General features: G+C 44.8%; 1 protein-coding gene across 1 annotated transcript in view; it reads left to right on the top strand.

The window, feature by feature from the left end:
* The window catches only part of TRIP11 (thyroid hormone receptor interactor 11), a 354,044-nt gene that overhangs the window by 94,493 nt on the left and 243,979 nt on the right, over nucleotides 1–15,572 (top strand). The window contains exon 5 of the mRNA XM_069208196.1: nucleotides 14,810–14,878. Coding sequence (XP_069064297.1) covers nucleotides 14,810–14,878 — 69 coding nt within the window. The remainder of the gene's footprint in view (nucleotides 1–14,809; nucleotides 14,879–15,572) is intronic.

The raw sequence follows: 15,572 nt of genomic DNA, 5'->3' as shown, positions 1-15,572 counted from the left end.
AGGGGGCTTGCAGATGATATTGATTGAAATAATTGCTTGTAATGGTTAGTCAGTTCCTCATAGGTTTCCATTTGGTTGTAGTACATCATGTTATTGGCTGATCTTGTTGCAGCGATGGATTGTCTGGGTTGGGCTTGTCTAATAAGCCATGCCAAGAGCTGGCCCGATCTATCTGCCTCTGCATGTGGGCAGGCTCAGTGGGCTGCATAATTTATGCTGTGCAATCTTTTGTAACAGAGAGGTATGCTCCTGTCGAACGCTTGTGAGTCAAGGCAAGGCTGTAGAGTTCTGTTGGGCCCTGCATTCATGGTGTATGAGAGCACGCTCAAGTGCTGAGATTTCTTTGTGCAGTGTCCTACGCATGGACCATTGTGTCCCCATGCAGTGTCCCAGTATTGTGACTTTGAAAGCGTCCCAGTCTATTGATTTGGTGGATGCCATGTCAGTGTTGCTAGAGAAATAAGCTGTGATCGCTCCCCTAAGAGAGGTATGGAAGGGTGGATCTTCCAAGAGCACTGGTTGCAGGTGTCAGCGGGGGACAGAAAGAGGGTAATTGCTCAATGCAAATTGTAGTGTTTGAGGGTTGTCATCTGGATGGATTTGACCTAAATAATTTGTGGCAGAGATGGTTGGGAGTAAGGAAATTGAACCTAGGATCCTGTCAATGCAAACGTGTAGTTAGTGGGGAGAGGAGAAAAAGGAATATACCCGTGAGTCAGGATTTCGGGAACGCCAGATGTCGGCTAATTGCCAGTGCTGGAGCCATTCTTGTAATGCCCTGTGCATTGGAGCGTGCCCTGCAGTGGAGGGAAGGATCTAGCGAGAGTGGTGCCAAGGACACAATTAAAATCTCCCCCTTTTAGCCATGGTAGTCCGTTTCAACAGGACAATATCGTAGACAGACTATGAAGAAACACAGGCTGCTCAGTGTTCTGTGCACATATTGAGCCTAGAAGGATATGACATCCATCAAGGCAGCCCCTCACAAGTACACAACGGCCCTCTTTGTCTACAACAGTGAATTCTGCAGCAAATGGAGTACCTGGCTTGACACGTATTGCACTCCCCCAGCATAGGAGGAGAAATTGGTGGCGAAGACCTGGCCTCTCCAGTGGCCCTGCAGTCTAGAGGCTTCAATTAATGTGAGGTGCCTTTAACTGCAGCAGTGCAACGTGAGTAGTCCGTCATTTGAGATAGGAGAATACTAAGTATCTTCTCAAGGGTGTATGCATACCCCTCACGGTCCAAGTAATGACATTACCATGGGTCATACTCACGGTGTGGTAGGGCACGTTGAGTGGTCGTCGACCGTTGGACTGTTTTAAGGCCAGTGGGTGGGATGGCCCATAAACTGAGGAGACTGGCGGGAGCAAATCGCATGTGAACAGAACATGACCGTGTACCATATCAAGAAAACCAAACAGTGAATGCCATGGGAGCGAAGGGACAACATGTCTTTGAGTTTCTGTGTTTCACGTAGGATGCAGTAATGTAACTGCCAAAACAGAAGTGGCCAAGTGTTAGCGCCAGGAGGTGGCATCCACCCCGGGACGTGATGGGCACCCTCTACAGAGAAGAACTGAGAGAGTGGCATTGGTGTAAGCAGATCATACATCCATTTTTCAACATATGTTACAGTGTTTGGACCCTCTACCCCCTTCGCCATCCTGTGCTCATTGTTCCAGGATGTTTATACGGTCTTTTAAGGAGTGCTACGAATATTCTAGTGCCTCGCTCTTTGGATGGAGCTCAGTGAGGAGTTATTCAGCATTATCAACTCTTTCAGCTAATTTGCGGTGGTCAGAATGCAATAGCGTTAGGTTGATTGCCACTTTGTCTGTTTTGCCCTCTAAGGGACGTATGCATGTTCACCAGTGAGGTCCCGAGCTTTTCCACTGCTTCCAGAAAGGAATCCAGTTTCTCTCCAGGGAAGCAGAAGGATCTGGGTGATGGACTTTGCTTATGAGTCCAGGTTGCGTTATGCGTTTGTTGAAGGGCGAGAGGATGCACCACGGGCACCAATATGTAGTGGGCTGATTGTATCCATGTGTAGTTGATGTGATTACAGTGTGTCAATGGATCTGCCAGGGGGCCCACTTGCTGATGCTCATCAACTCTACGAGTGTGGCAGCACGAGCAACCCCTCAGTGGGCAGAAGCTGAGCAGAGGAGATGAATATCACAGGCGAGAGGCAGATTCAAAACAGTAGGCTCAGTCAGGGCACGCAGTGGAGGTTTCAGCCGTTACAAGTGTTCAGGTAAAGTAGACAATGATTGAGATAACAGCACTTTTTTCATGGTGGTTAGCAATAGAGGGACAATTGCCTAGATTCTTTGGCATCCAGCGAAGCCAGCGGGCAGTAGTAACAGAGCTACCGTTTCGGATATCATGCTACAGGACCTTTGAAATACAAGTTCTGGTCACAGTGTGGAATTGAGGGGCCGCATGGTCACAGTGTGGAGCATGGCTCTGAAATGGTAAAGTAGTGATTGCCAGTGATCAGTGTGCCAGAGACGAACAGTAGGTACAGCAGAGGCAGGTAATGAGTCCCAGTTTACTTGGTTCATTGCATTGCGTGTCCGCTGGGGAGGTGCAACAAGGCAGATGAAGGCCTGCAGAGAAAACCTCCCTTGAGGACAGCCTTTAAAGTGGTCACTGCTGCAGTGACTGATGTATATGTTTGTTGGGGCAGCAGGATTTAGCAGGGCAGTTGAAAAGTTCTTGGTATTCCCCCACAGGTAGCGATGCAGCCTCATAGGATCTCCAGGCCTCAGGGCTGTGATCAGTCTGTTGCGCGATAGGAGAAGCATGGGGGGTGGATGCTTCAATAATGATCGCATGTGCAGCTCGGGCATTACCAGTGTCCACGCAGCAGTATGCAGGGGCGAGGCCCCAGGGTTCCCATACGCTCACAGGCCGGCGGCCCCTACATGGCTGTCCGGCGGCCCGCAGCAGATTACTAGAAGCAGGGGATGCATCCGAGCCAGGACCTCCCATGCTGAGTGGTGGTCCAAGAATTAGTGCTGCCACAGCTCGTGGATCCTGCATGGCTGGCAGTCAGGCAGCAGGCCTCATTAGGCCTCAGTGTTGTTTGTCAACTATCGTTCTTCTGGGCGGTGCCTAGGAGTCAGAGTTTGTTGCGGCTGTAATTGGCTGCATGAACTCTCGTTAACCTGTTCAAAATAGGAGTGATGGAAGGCACCCTGCAGGAAGGAAAAATGGCAGATCTGCGAGGATAAGTGGTGGAGCTCTTTCACAGTGCGCTCACCATCTTGGCTGTGCAAACCCGACCCCTGTGAGATATGCCTTCTATTTGTCGAGTCATGAAAACCATCTACAAACATAAGCCTTGTGGACCACTGCGGCAGGAAGTTGGTTTGGTCGGCACGGACCAGGTCAGAGAACTCCTGTCAGTCTGGATGTGAGGATCTTTACCAGTTTCTTTCTTTTGGTGTTGAGTAGGGAGAGTAGACGGTATGTGAAGGATTTATTGTTGCTCTGTTTCCCTTTCCCCCTTGCCCAGCTAGAGCAGCTATCACTCTTAAGCCTGTCTCATTTCTGTGCACCCATGGACGTCTTGTTCATACAACTCTTCAACAAAGAGCCATCAAAACATTCTTTTTGGTAAGGTTTGTTTCTGTGCCTCGCACAAAGAAGGAAGTATTTTCAATCACAGTTTCTTCAATCCGCAAAAATCAAAAAATTTAAAATCTGAAAGTCATTAACATTCAGAACTTTTGTAACCTAAGCATTAGCAAGGACTTGTCTCCATTGCCAACTCTGTTAGATAGATTTTATCATATGTCTTCATTGTTGTATATCCAAGGACCACATGTACGTACGTTGGGAATTGCAATTTTTCTGCTCGCGATTCCATGCAAGTCGCAATTCGGAACTCACAATTCCAAATGTACGTTGCTCCATTGAGTTTCTTTTGCGATTCCCAGTGGGTCTCAAATAGACCTCCCTCATTAACGTTAATGAGGTAGGATTCAATTTACAACCCACTGGGAATTGAAAAATCACAGGGATGGTGGCCTGCTGGGGTCAGCAGACCACCATGTCTGTGATTGCTTTTAAATAAAGCAGTATTTTTTGAAAATGCAGCCTGTTTTCCTTAAAGGAAAACGGGATGTGTTTAAAATGAAACATTGCAGTTTTTATTTTTTAAGAGTAGGCAGTGGCCCGCTGGACCACGGCCTGCTCTTCATAAATGTTTTCGCATGCATTCCCAAAGGGGCCTCTTGGGGAACCCTTCCCGTTTGCAAATGTGTTAGCACCAACTTGAAATTGATGTTAAAAGGCAAACGTTTGGCAACTGCATTCCGGTCGCAAAGCATTCGCACATAGGACTAAGTGTCGCTATTAGGAAGGGGCGCCCATAACACACCCTTTCCTAATACCAAATCGCTAACCCATTTTGCGATTTGGTAATAGGTTACCGAACTGCAATATAGGGTTTTGTACATAGGAAAATGCTTTTTTTTTTTGGTCAGAAATGGCACGATTCTGCGAATGGGTCATTTGCGACCAAAAAAGCTACGTACCTAAATGTAGACAGCTTCTCCTCATAGAATTCCAGACAACATATTGACTAAAGGTTCCAACTATGTTGCCTCCTACACAAAGGATACTTCCAGCTCATCAGTTAAGTTGACTGAGATTCCTCCAACTACTTATCAGTTTCTCAGCTTACCAGGTCTCTTCATGCCACTGCGAGCAGCATATACCTATTGTGAATTCTGAATCACTGTGCAGGTCAGCAGCTTCAACTGGTCGTATGACCCTTTGAGAGTTTAGATTCTTCCCTTAGAAGACAGCAGTTGTCCTTGTAGCATCTGAATGTCCCAATGATCCTTGACTGGAAATGAGTATGACAATTTCTCCACATGCCTTTTGAGCAAATATTCACCAAGAGGAACGAAACATATGCGTCTGGACCTGAGACAAGTGCAACGTCGCATTGATATTCCGGTACACATATGTATTTTTCTCTAGAAACAAATTAACTTAGTAACAAAGTCACACAGTAGATCTGAGCAGACCACCCCTACATCATGGTGGTAGATCCATAAATGTTTCAGTCTTGATTCTAAATGCTTTGGAATTTTTGAGCCAGGCAAAAGCAGGGAAGATCAAAGAGCGAAAAGGGAAGAGTCTCCTCTCTCTAGTGCAAACATGTTCCTTAACATACTTCATAATATTGCCACTGTAGCCAGATAGGAAAAGATCAAAAATACCAGGGCCAATGTACAGGTTTTTGGTTGTCTAAGTCCAAATTATCTGATTGTTCCTTATTCTTTGATATTCAAACTGAGTTTCTCATTTAAGCTTGAATTTCTCATTTAATTTGTTACAGAGATGCGTTTGTGCAGAGCAACCCAACACATCTTTTCAGACGGCCTAGGTGCATATCTCTGTAGGTACACAGTGATTCAAATATAGAAATACAGGTAAGTAGGTACTTCTCATGTTACCTCCTACTGGAACCACCATTAATACTTAACTCATCTCAATGCCGGGCAGGTGGACTGACTCCATGCCAGTCTTGTGACCTGACTTTGTGTCAGGCTAATCGGTTTGTTATAGAAGCACAGACTTGAAGCAAAATGTAATCTTACAAAAAGCCCTAGGTCCAAGTCAATCTATTGGTCTATGGCCCTTCTATTAAAGTACATTTGGCTGATTTAACTGTCAGAAAGCCACCCCTCTTTGGTAACTGAATATGGTTCAAACGTATAGGGTGCCCATTTGAGCCTGAACACAAATTAGGCATGCAACATGTGCAGGGAAGATGGCTTTTCTACTTGCTATTACATCAGAGGATGAGCAAGAATGACGCTTCCTGTGCCCGTGGACTTTCCAGTTTTCCATCATACTCTCAAAAGCATTTCCAGATATTACAATAATCTGGCCATTTCATTGCCTTTATTCTTCTTGAATCCAACCTGCCCACAGTTAAACTATAAAAGGTATCACAAGGTGCAGTTGTGATGAGACCAAAGAGGTGCTCAAGTTGAAATGTCGTTATTAACTATGGTTCTGTCCCCACTGGTTAATGTTGTCATAGTGTTCAAAAGCTAGAAGGACGGCATCATGCATAACTCCTTGTCAGAAAATTAATGTCCCTTTTCCTGGTAAATTAAAATGTCTTTCTATGAGAGGTAAGACTGCTGCTGAATAGGCAGTGTCCCAGTCTGAGATGTGCAGAGCAAGTAATAGGAGATCATCACCCTATTTTGGTAAGGATTCCTGCATTGATTTTGTGTCCAAAACAGGGATCATGCCTTGTTGTGCTTGTTGTTTGCTTGATTGGATCCACAATTGTCTTGATATTCTCCTGGTTAACCTTCTTCTAGAATGGAAGAAGGAGCTTGCACTTACAGTCCAGTCGTTAGGAAAATCAAAGAATATTCCTCATTGGTAAAGTAAAAGGTTATTTTTTGTTACACCTTTTAAAAAAATTATTTATGTACATGGGCAAAAACAAAAATCAACCAGAAACAAGAAATTCAAAATTGTAATGTTCTTTTTCTCATAAAATGTAACAAGACAGAAGAAGGACCCATTTAACAAAGGACACTTACGGGGTAACACAGCAACATTGTTTAGAACATCCACTGGTGCAGTGAATGCACTGAAGGTAGAGCAGAATGTTGAGTGGGTGCCATGTTCTACTGGTTACTCTTTGTTTCCTGAAACACACTCCCAAAGTAGGAGTTTGGTTCAGTACAAAAATTGCCCTATCCTGCAGGGGATTTTCTCCCTGCATCAGGGCTGTTTTCCTTTTTCCACCTGGGCAGGGAAATCCAGTATTAGTTGACCTACCATTTATTAGGAGCCACCATCCATTTTTCAACATATGTTACTGTGTTTGGACCCTCTACCCCCTTCCACCTCCTTGAGGCCGACCACCTGTACGTTGTTCTGCCTCGAGCGGCTGCCTGCATCCTCTGTTGTTCCAGGATGATGATACCTGTCGGTGACCTGGTAATTATATGGTGGATCAATGGTTTCTGCTGTTGGAGCTGGCTGAGGCTTCTCCAGAAGAGGGAACATACCATTCATCATGGGCTTTCCTTGTGAACTGCAGTTTCATTGTAGACCATCTCACTGTTCATTGTTTCATTGTAATGTATACAATGAAACAGAGTGGCGAAAGGTTTAGAACTAAGAAATTAAGGATATGAGGTGAGATGTTGAGAGTACTGGGGCAAGGGATTAAGGGTAAACCTTTAAGGTTTAGGGGCAAGCCTAAGGGCTAAAGAGTAAGGGGTTAAGAGGGTAGAGATGGCGAATCATAGGGTAAGGTGTTAGATGTTTTGGGGTGTTTGGAGGGTACAGGGGTAAGTTACTTAGCATTGCAGGAAATAAGTTAGCAAATGTATTTCCCTAATCATTGGAATGGCAAGAAGACTTGGTGGTACCTGTTCATGATTTTTTTTTTTATTTGTTTTTGCAGTTCCCATTATTTCATAGGTGACTTTGTTGGTTACATAATAGATGGGTTAACACTTTGATCAAATAAGGAAAGATAGGCAGGACAAGCATGCATTTACAGCAGTTTTATACGTGGTATGGGCGCACAGTCCTGGGTTGGTGAAATGGCTTTCGATCACCTGAAGTATCAAGAAGGTGCTGAAGGGACTCCAAATGTCTTTAAGACTAGTTCTCGTGGGCATCAGTGCTCAATATCCCTCCAGCCTTTCCTGGCCACAGGTCACATCTTTGAGCCAGCCGTCAAATTAGGGGCTGTTACGTCTCCACCAGGGTATTGCAGCCTTTCTCTTTGCAATGAGTATTATCACTGCCGTCAGACAGCGGCGGCCGGCGGGATGTCCCTGATCTATCCCAATAGGGGCAGTGAGTGGTGTGCGGGGCACGGAGGTTGCTGTCACCAAGTCTGTACAGTTACGGACTGCGGTCCAATACTCAGCTATTTTGTGCACTCCCAGGTTGAGGTTCAGAAAGTCAGCGCTTGCAGCCCCGCAATATGTTCAACGTGCCTCTGAAATCAGGCCCATCCATTGCACACCTACTGGTGTGTAATATACATGATGTAGAAATGTTATATGTATGAGTCTTAACATAAAATTCGATGAGAGCATGCAAGTACTTCTGTACTTCAATTTTTCTTCTGTTAGATCACCTCCAATGTCTGCCTGACATGTTTGTAGTGTCTTAGGTTTAAGCAGAGAGGCCTTATGGAGTACATGCATGCAATAATTCTCCTAGAGGAGGGGGCATCCAGCACACAGTCTTACAGTGTGCAGTGTCACAGGCTTGCATGTGCAGAAGCAGACCCTGCGCAGCCGGTAGTATAGGAGAAAGTCTAGTTTTATGTAATAGGTGCTGGTCTGCAGATCTTGCAGGGATAGGAATTTGCCACTTGGGGAGAGATCTCCCATGATCCCCAAACCTAACCTTTGCAGCTGGCATGGAACGAACTTGTGCTGCAGTGGGCAGTGTAGGGTGACCAGCGATTGGGAGCCTGGCAGAATAGAGGCTCTGTGGCTGAGGTAGTTCCAGCCCCAGACAATTGACTGATTCATGTCAAATCCATCCTACGTGCATGCCAGTATGGTGCAGATGGCTGTGTGCAGGGGTCATGTGCCTGTGTTGTCGTTCTCTGTCACAGTGTGGGGTCGATATTGGGTGGTGTGTATCCTATAGGTTGCATAGTGTGTCTGCGCACAGTAGAATGCAGTTCGATGTCAGGGGCACATATGCTCCCCCCTTTGTTCACAGGGCAGTGTCAGTACCGCCCAAGTCAGTCACAGTTGTCTGCCCACCCACGCAAACTCAATTAAAAGAAATTGCAAGGAATACCCCAGTGAGTGGGATAGGAATGTTCACAAACAAATAAAGGAGCTTGGGCAGCCCCACCAATTTTGCATTTGCCACCCACCCGTGAGTGAATATGGATATCTAGTCCAGATAGGAACTCACTCCTCTAGTCACTCTGCTGTTTTGTCATAGCTTTCTCACCAGAGTTGAGTAATACCCCTGCTGATCTGGATCCTGAGATATCATACCCTGTCATCTGTCCAATCGAGTTATTCAGAGGGAAAGCGATTTGTACACTCAATGAGTTGGAAGAATGAGGATTTTGACCAGTTGATGGCAATTCCAGTTACTTCTGTAAAGCGGATGAATTCACGCAGCATAGGTGCAAGGTTTGTGGCTGGGTCTCTCACATAAATAGTTGCGTAGTCCACATAAATGGAGACAACTAGTCTTTGTGTCATGTAATTAAGGTCACTGACAGCCATGGGTGAGCTGCAAGTACCGCCATGTTAATGGCATGTTGGATCGGGGAGAGCTGGCATCTGTTGATGGTGATGGGGCCAGTTACACTTCCATTAGTATGGAATCTGACAGTAGAGTGTGTTTACAGGAGCTTGATTCAGTGGAGAAAGGAAGGGCCGAAGCTATGTGCTGTGTGAGTGTAGACAGAGAAGGCCACTTCAGTGAATCAAAATATTTGGTTGCATCGAGGAACTCTGCTATGGGTGGAAGCTGTTGGTTTAGTGTCTGAAGTAAAGCAAAGGGGGTGCAGAGAATGTGACTTGTTGAGCTTCCAGAGACCAATCCTGACTGCTCCAGCCTCGCAATCGAAGGTTGGAGGCGCAGGATGCAAGCAGCAATCATTTTTGCCAGAATGTTATTGCCCACATTTATCATAGAAAGGGGCCAATGTGAGTCACACACATTCGCTGGCTTAAGGAACATGACCAGAAGGGCCTTCCTCCTTAGGGTGGTAGGTGACCATCTATTCTAGTTTCTTCTTACATTACCTGCAGGTGGGGCAATAGCTCCTCCACTTACTGCTTATAGAATTAGGATGTTAAGCCACCTGGGCCAGAACCTTCCCCGCTGCCATGCTCCAGATGGCCTGGATGTTATTGTTTGTGGTGAAGAAAGTATCTAAATGAAGTCTGTGGTTATTGTCAAGCCAGAGTAGGTGTATGAAGTCAAAGTAATCCGTGCTTCTTGTGAGGTGTATAGATTGACATAGAATCTAAGCACAGTCTGAGCAATGTTCTTTGAGGTGTATTGAAGCTCCCCAGCGGTATCTAGCAGTTCAGCAGTGTATGAACTAATCCATCTCTTCTTGAGCAATGCTGCCAGGGTCTGACCTGCTCTTCCCCCTCACCAAAGTGTCAGGCAGTGGTCTTTTTGTGCAGGGAGCACACTTCACTGTCTCCACTTTGATTATAGTCTGGCAATTTGTTTCGGAACTGTGCTAGGTACATTGTCAAAGTAGCTCTATTCGAGCTCACTGAGTTTGTACTCTAACATATTTAGTCGCATGCGCAGGTTGCTTAGGATGCAGAACTGCTTCGATTTGATTACCCCACAGATGTATACCTTGAAGGCCTCCCAGAAAACTCTGTGGTGCCAGTGTTGTGTAAGAGGTATTTGACGATAGCTCTGCATATCTTGGAATGAAAGAGAGTATAACTAAGTGCATTTGGGTGAAGTTGCGAAGTAAGGGCAAACCCAGACCTCCCCTTCAACCCCCACCTGTGGACAAGGTCAGGGCCACCAATGCATGTTCCCAAAGCGTTCTGGCCAGCTGCTTGACACTAAAATGTCCAACTTGGTTTGTAATCTGTGATCAAGCTCCCTGGGAAGTGTTCTCGATCGTGTGGGAATGTCTGGCATTCCCAAGGTCAAGTCCTGATTAGTCAAAAGGGTGTGTATCTGTGCCTCAGCATGAGGATGTGTGCGACAGCTGGATTAGAATCTGTCAGTTTGAGAGTGTACGATGACATTAAAGTCACCCCCCCAAAACACTGTCCTGTGGCTCAGTACAACTGTCTCACCGCAAAGTTAGCAACATAGCTTGAGGAGTCAACATTTGGGCAGTCCACACAGACAATTTCAATGCAGCGCTTACCTAAGAGGATCCCATGTAAAATCACATATCCGCCCTCTCTGTGTGTCAAAGACTTGAGCATCCGCCCATGCAGCCCTCTCCTAAATATCACAGCAAACCCCACATCCCACCCCATGCGTAGGAAGAGTATGAGGAGAGGTGTGCTTCTCTGATCCATCTGGATTGTAGCTGCTCTCAAGTTTGCTCTGTTTGATGGATCTCTTGCAATAGTGCAATGCCTACATTGTGACGACGGAGATAGCCAAAAGTTTGTCTCAGCTTTCTTGAGTCACTCAACCCTTGGATGACCCAGGTCAGTAGTGTAACGCCAGTCATAAACATGGTGGATCTGGCAAGAAACCTATAACTATCTTGGGCGGGCATGTCTTAGTCAAGGTCCCTTATGATCAGTCCAGTATGCTCAGGGTGCGTGAGCGTGGTATGCAAGATTATAGGAGGAGAAGCAAGGTAACTTCAGGCAAGCATGTAACCCAACATTACAACTCCCCACCCACCTCAACAACCCAAACCAGTTGAAGAAAATCCATTCCCCGTGAACAATAGAACAAATAGAAAACGTAGTGGGTCTCACCCCGCAGACTGTCCAGAGTGTCGGGCTTTCTCCCTGTCGTGCATTGTGGACAGGTGGCCGGAGTAGGCGTATTGAGCGCTACAGTTAGGATGTTGATCATTGTCAATGGGACTGCTGTCCAGTACTTTAACAGCTTGTGAGTCTGCTTCCTGGGACGTCCAGGAGTACTTGCAATAAAATCTAAAGGCCAGTTAAGGATCCTTAAAAAAGTGAGTTTTGCCGTTGAGGGTTCTCGAAGCTTCTCTGGGTAAAGGTGACATAGGAGATGCCTAATTTCACCAGTAGTCACCTTGGGGGGAGGAATTCTTTGCGGACTGACTGGCCAGCAAGGGTGAAATCTGGGTAGATCAATATTCTGTTACCTTGCCTTTTTGATCTCTCCTATTCCGCTTGCGAGATGCAGGATGTTGTCCCTGTAATGGAGCAGTTGTGCTATGATCTGTTACTCCGGGTTCCCCCAAGTGTGATGCGGGTCCAAGGCACGCACTACTGAGGGCATGGTGGTCAAGTGGTCACCAAATGGGGTGTGGAGGACTGAATCCATGTAGTTCTCCACAGTGGTCATGGCGGTGGACTCCGGGAGGCCCAGGACTCTGATGTTGTTGCATCTGGAGTGAGCGTCCAAATCTTCATTTTTGGCTTTGATAACTTTGAGAACCTTTTCTCTGCATAGAAGTTGTTCCCTACTTCTTGCCGCTCCATCCTCTATGGTCCAGCTGGGTCAGCCATTCATCATGTTTATCAATGCGGTTACAAATGCGGTCAAGGTGGTTTGTCAGCATGTCTTGTTGTACATGCTTTTTAGGATGTTGCAAACTTCGACATTCATATCCTTGGGTTCCAAGGCACCAGTGAAGTCCCCAGAACTCTATCAGAAGCGGGCTCGCCAGAGGTGTCATCTTCCGCAGTTCTTACAGTACCTGACTTATTGAAGACCAGCTTAGCCTGGTGGTTGTCTGGTTCGCCCATCATCAGGTCGGCAAGAGGGACAGAAGTTGTAGGAACTGTGCAGGTGAGATAGCAGAGGTGCTATAATGTCAGCGAAGCCTGCGACGAAGAGCAGATAGTCGATAATTCCTCTCCCTGGGCTGCTGAAAGCATGTGGTCAGGATAGGGAGGTGACTCTCCTCACAGCAGGCTCAGTGTGCAGTGGAGTTAGCGCCCTCTCACCCAGAGTCTTCCCAGAGGGCATATGCAAGCCTTGGTGGCATAATCAGTTGTGGCAGCAGCTATCCATTACAGGCCTCGCCACTAGTCCTTACACCAAACCCAGTGGCGTTGGTGAGGGTCGCCAGGATCAGGCAGTAACTTCTCTGTAGTGGCCTGTCCTGGCCCCCACCTGGGGGGCACGAGCAGACCACGAGTCAAGCAGGGGCCAATGGGCCTTGTCGCTCTGTCCCCTTGTGGCGGTGGTGCAGAGGGTTTGGCAGTCAGTCCCTCGCGGCTAGCCTCGTGTGAAGGCGCAAGGCACCCTCTCTGGAGTGACTGTCTTCTACCCGCCTATGGGGCAAATGGGGCTGGGAATTCAGGGGTGCACCCTCTCTCTTGAAAGGGCCACTGCGCAACTGCATTGGTTACCTCCCTTGAGGCTCCTGTGACAGTTAACGGCTCTGGGCCCCTGCCCTGCCGCTTAGTTGTCAGTACAGCGGGTAAAGAGCACATCAGTGTCTCCAGGAGGGCGCGTGTGTAGATGGTCATGGTGCCTGATGCACAGAAAACAATTAGTAAACTCATGCACAGCTGTTTCAAATCTGCCATTGCTCTGCAAGCCATCATGCTTATGTTCAGCTACCAGTTAGCCGTACCCTGTTTCAAACATCTTTGATTTTCACACACTTCACAGAACACCTCTATTTAGGACAAACTACATCCTGCACTCTTTTAACCATACACTCTGAAAGAATGCCAAGAACATGAACACTTGGGGCCTTGTCAGTGGTATCAGATGGTATATAAATGCTATAATACAACACAATACAATGATCATTCCTTTGTTGGCCCAATGTTCACGTTCCTATTAAGTCATAATCGTTAGATATTGAGGTAATAGATGATGCAGGTAATTTGTAATGGCCTTCATTCTCAGCTAGGGAAGTACTTTATTCAGTAAGTACAGATTCCTCAGAGACCATAATCTCTTTTTAGTTAATAGTTAACTAACATGTATATCTGCCTGCAAGATCTGTTATGAAAAGGTTCTGGAATCAGCATTGTGGACTAAAATCTGCTTTACTGTGTGAATCTTTCATTTTCTTTTATCTCAACATATTCCATCAGCACTGCTGGAAGATGACATAATTTTAAAAAGCAAACCTTTCTATAATCGAGAAATGTTGATAATATGGTAAAGAAAAAGGCAATCTAAAACACATTTCTCAAATGTACAACTGAAATTCTTTGTAAAAAAACAAATAAATAAAAATACATTATTATTGATGTTTGGTGAATCAATAACACTAAACAAAAAGATCATCATTTTCAATTACATTTCTAAGCACTGTATGCAGAATGGTCTCCTGCCAAGTTGTTGGTTTTAAAAACTGGCTTGTGTACGTGCAAAGGAGACTGGTATTCAGGCATCAATATTTTAACAAAGAAATTAACCCACAAAAAGTAATAGTTAGACCAAGATATAAGCTTTGCTTTTTCACTGTTCAACCTGTTCGTTCTGTGTTCTTCAAAAATCAACAAAATATCTATAGGTTAAAAAGATAGATTAATAACTGAAAAAGATAGGATAGCTTTTCAGTGTTTGATTTTTTAAATATTAATATTATATCCCCCTTACTTGTGTGGTGCCTCCAGCAGTCTCAAGTCTAATTTGTGGAGTTCGAAATATCATCTTCATTGGTTTCTTATTTACTGGGTAACCCTATTAGCTTAATTGGGTTTTGACATCTTATTTATCCATTTATTTGATAGGTGTAGAATGTTTTCGGGAATCAAGGTTGGACTTTGAGCATTTCACAGTTTATCACTGAGTTTATCTCATCCCTTTCCATTCCTGAAAATATGCCACCTGATGTTCCCTAAACCTGTTGAGTCATGCCCATCTCACTAATAAGAATTCCCAAAGACTTAATGTGATTGTCAGTTTTGCTTAGTTTGATTCTTAGTTTCAGTTCCTACAGCATAGAATCTTCCATTATTTATTCAGTAAACTTACTCTCGTGGTGGACAATTTAAAAGATTACACAGCCGGAGAACCAGTGTTGCAGGTAAGTAGCTTTTTTTATATTTTAAAACACTTGTATTTTGTTAGTGTTTCTTTTTCTTGATTACACATTTTATGCTGTTAAAACAATGTAATAAATCTGGTTTCTCATCATTATTAGTCAGCAAAATTCCAAGGAACCGACAAAACAGATAATAGTGAAGTCTTCAGTTTGCAGAACACAATTAAGGTAAGATAGTTTTGAGTCATTTCTGATTATTATGCTAGATTCTCAGAAGATATGTGAATCATCACACATGACTACATTTATTTGGATTGGCTTTTCCCTAACTGAAAATTCTTTACTTTGAAGGGAGTTTTTCTTGCTCCAAAAATGTGAACTATACTGACGTACATAGAACACTCTTTTCTTGTGCTACAGCATCTAAACCATCCTGCTTTGAGAATTGGAGTACTTCTGTTGCAGGTATAGAAGATGTCTGTAAAACAGCAATTTAATTAATATGCAAGTATACTTCAACAACAATGGAATGTGGGCAGATCAACAGTATGTTGCTACTCATCACAAATTCTGCAGGAAAATTCAAATCAGAAAAGATTTTGGGATTTGTATCCTCCCTAATATTATAATTACATCCTTAAATATATGTTTCAATTTGTATATATATATATCGCACAATCTACCATTATTAAGTTTTTATGTTTCACTTCTTTGCTTATTTATTAAGAATTCGTTCCTGCACATCTGGTAGTGGTGGTGTTCTTATAAGGGTTGTATCATGTTGCCCTAAAGAAAATATTAGGACATTTGCTTTATAGCTCAAAGTAGGTTGTAGTAAAATAAAATCGTGCTCTGCAGTGCACTTGGGTAAAACCTGCTCAGTTACAAGGCTGACACTGGAAGCATCATCACTAGAGGCAAA

This window comes from Pleurodeles waltl, chromosome 9, assembly GCF_031143425.1.
Source record: "Pleurodeles waltl isolate 20211129_DDA chromosome 9, aPleWal1.hap1.20221129, whole genome shotgun sequence".
NCBI lineage: Eukaryota > Metazoa > Chordata > Amphibia > Caudata > Salamandridae > Pleurodeles > Pleurodeles waltl.
The sequence above is the reverse complement of the archived record's forward strand: the minus strand, read 5'-3'. Positions and strand labels throughout refer to the sequence as shown.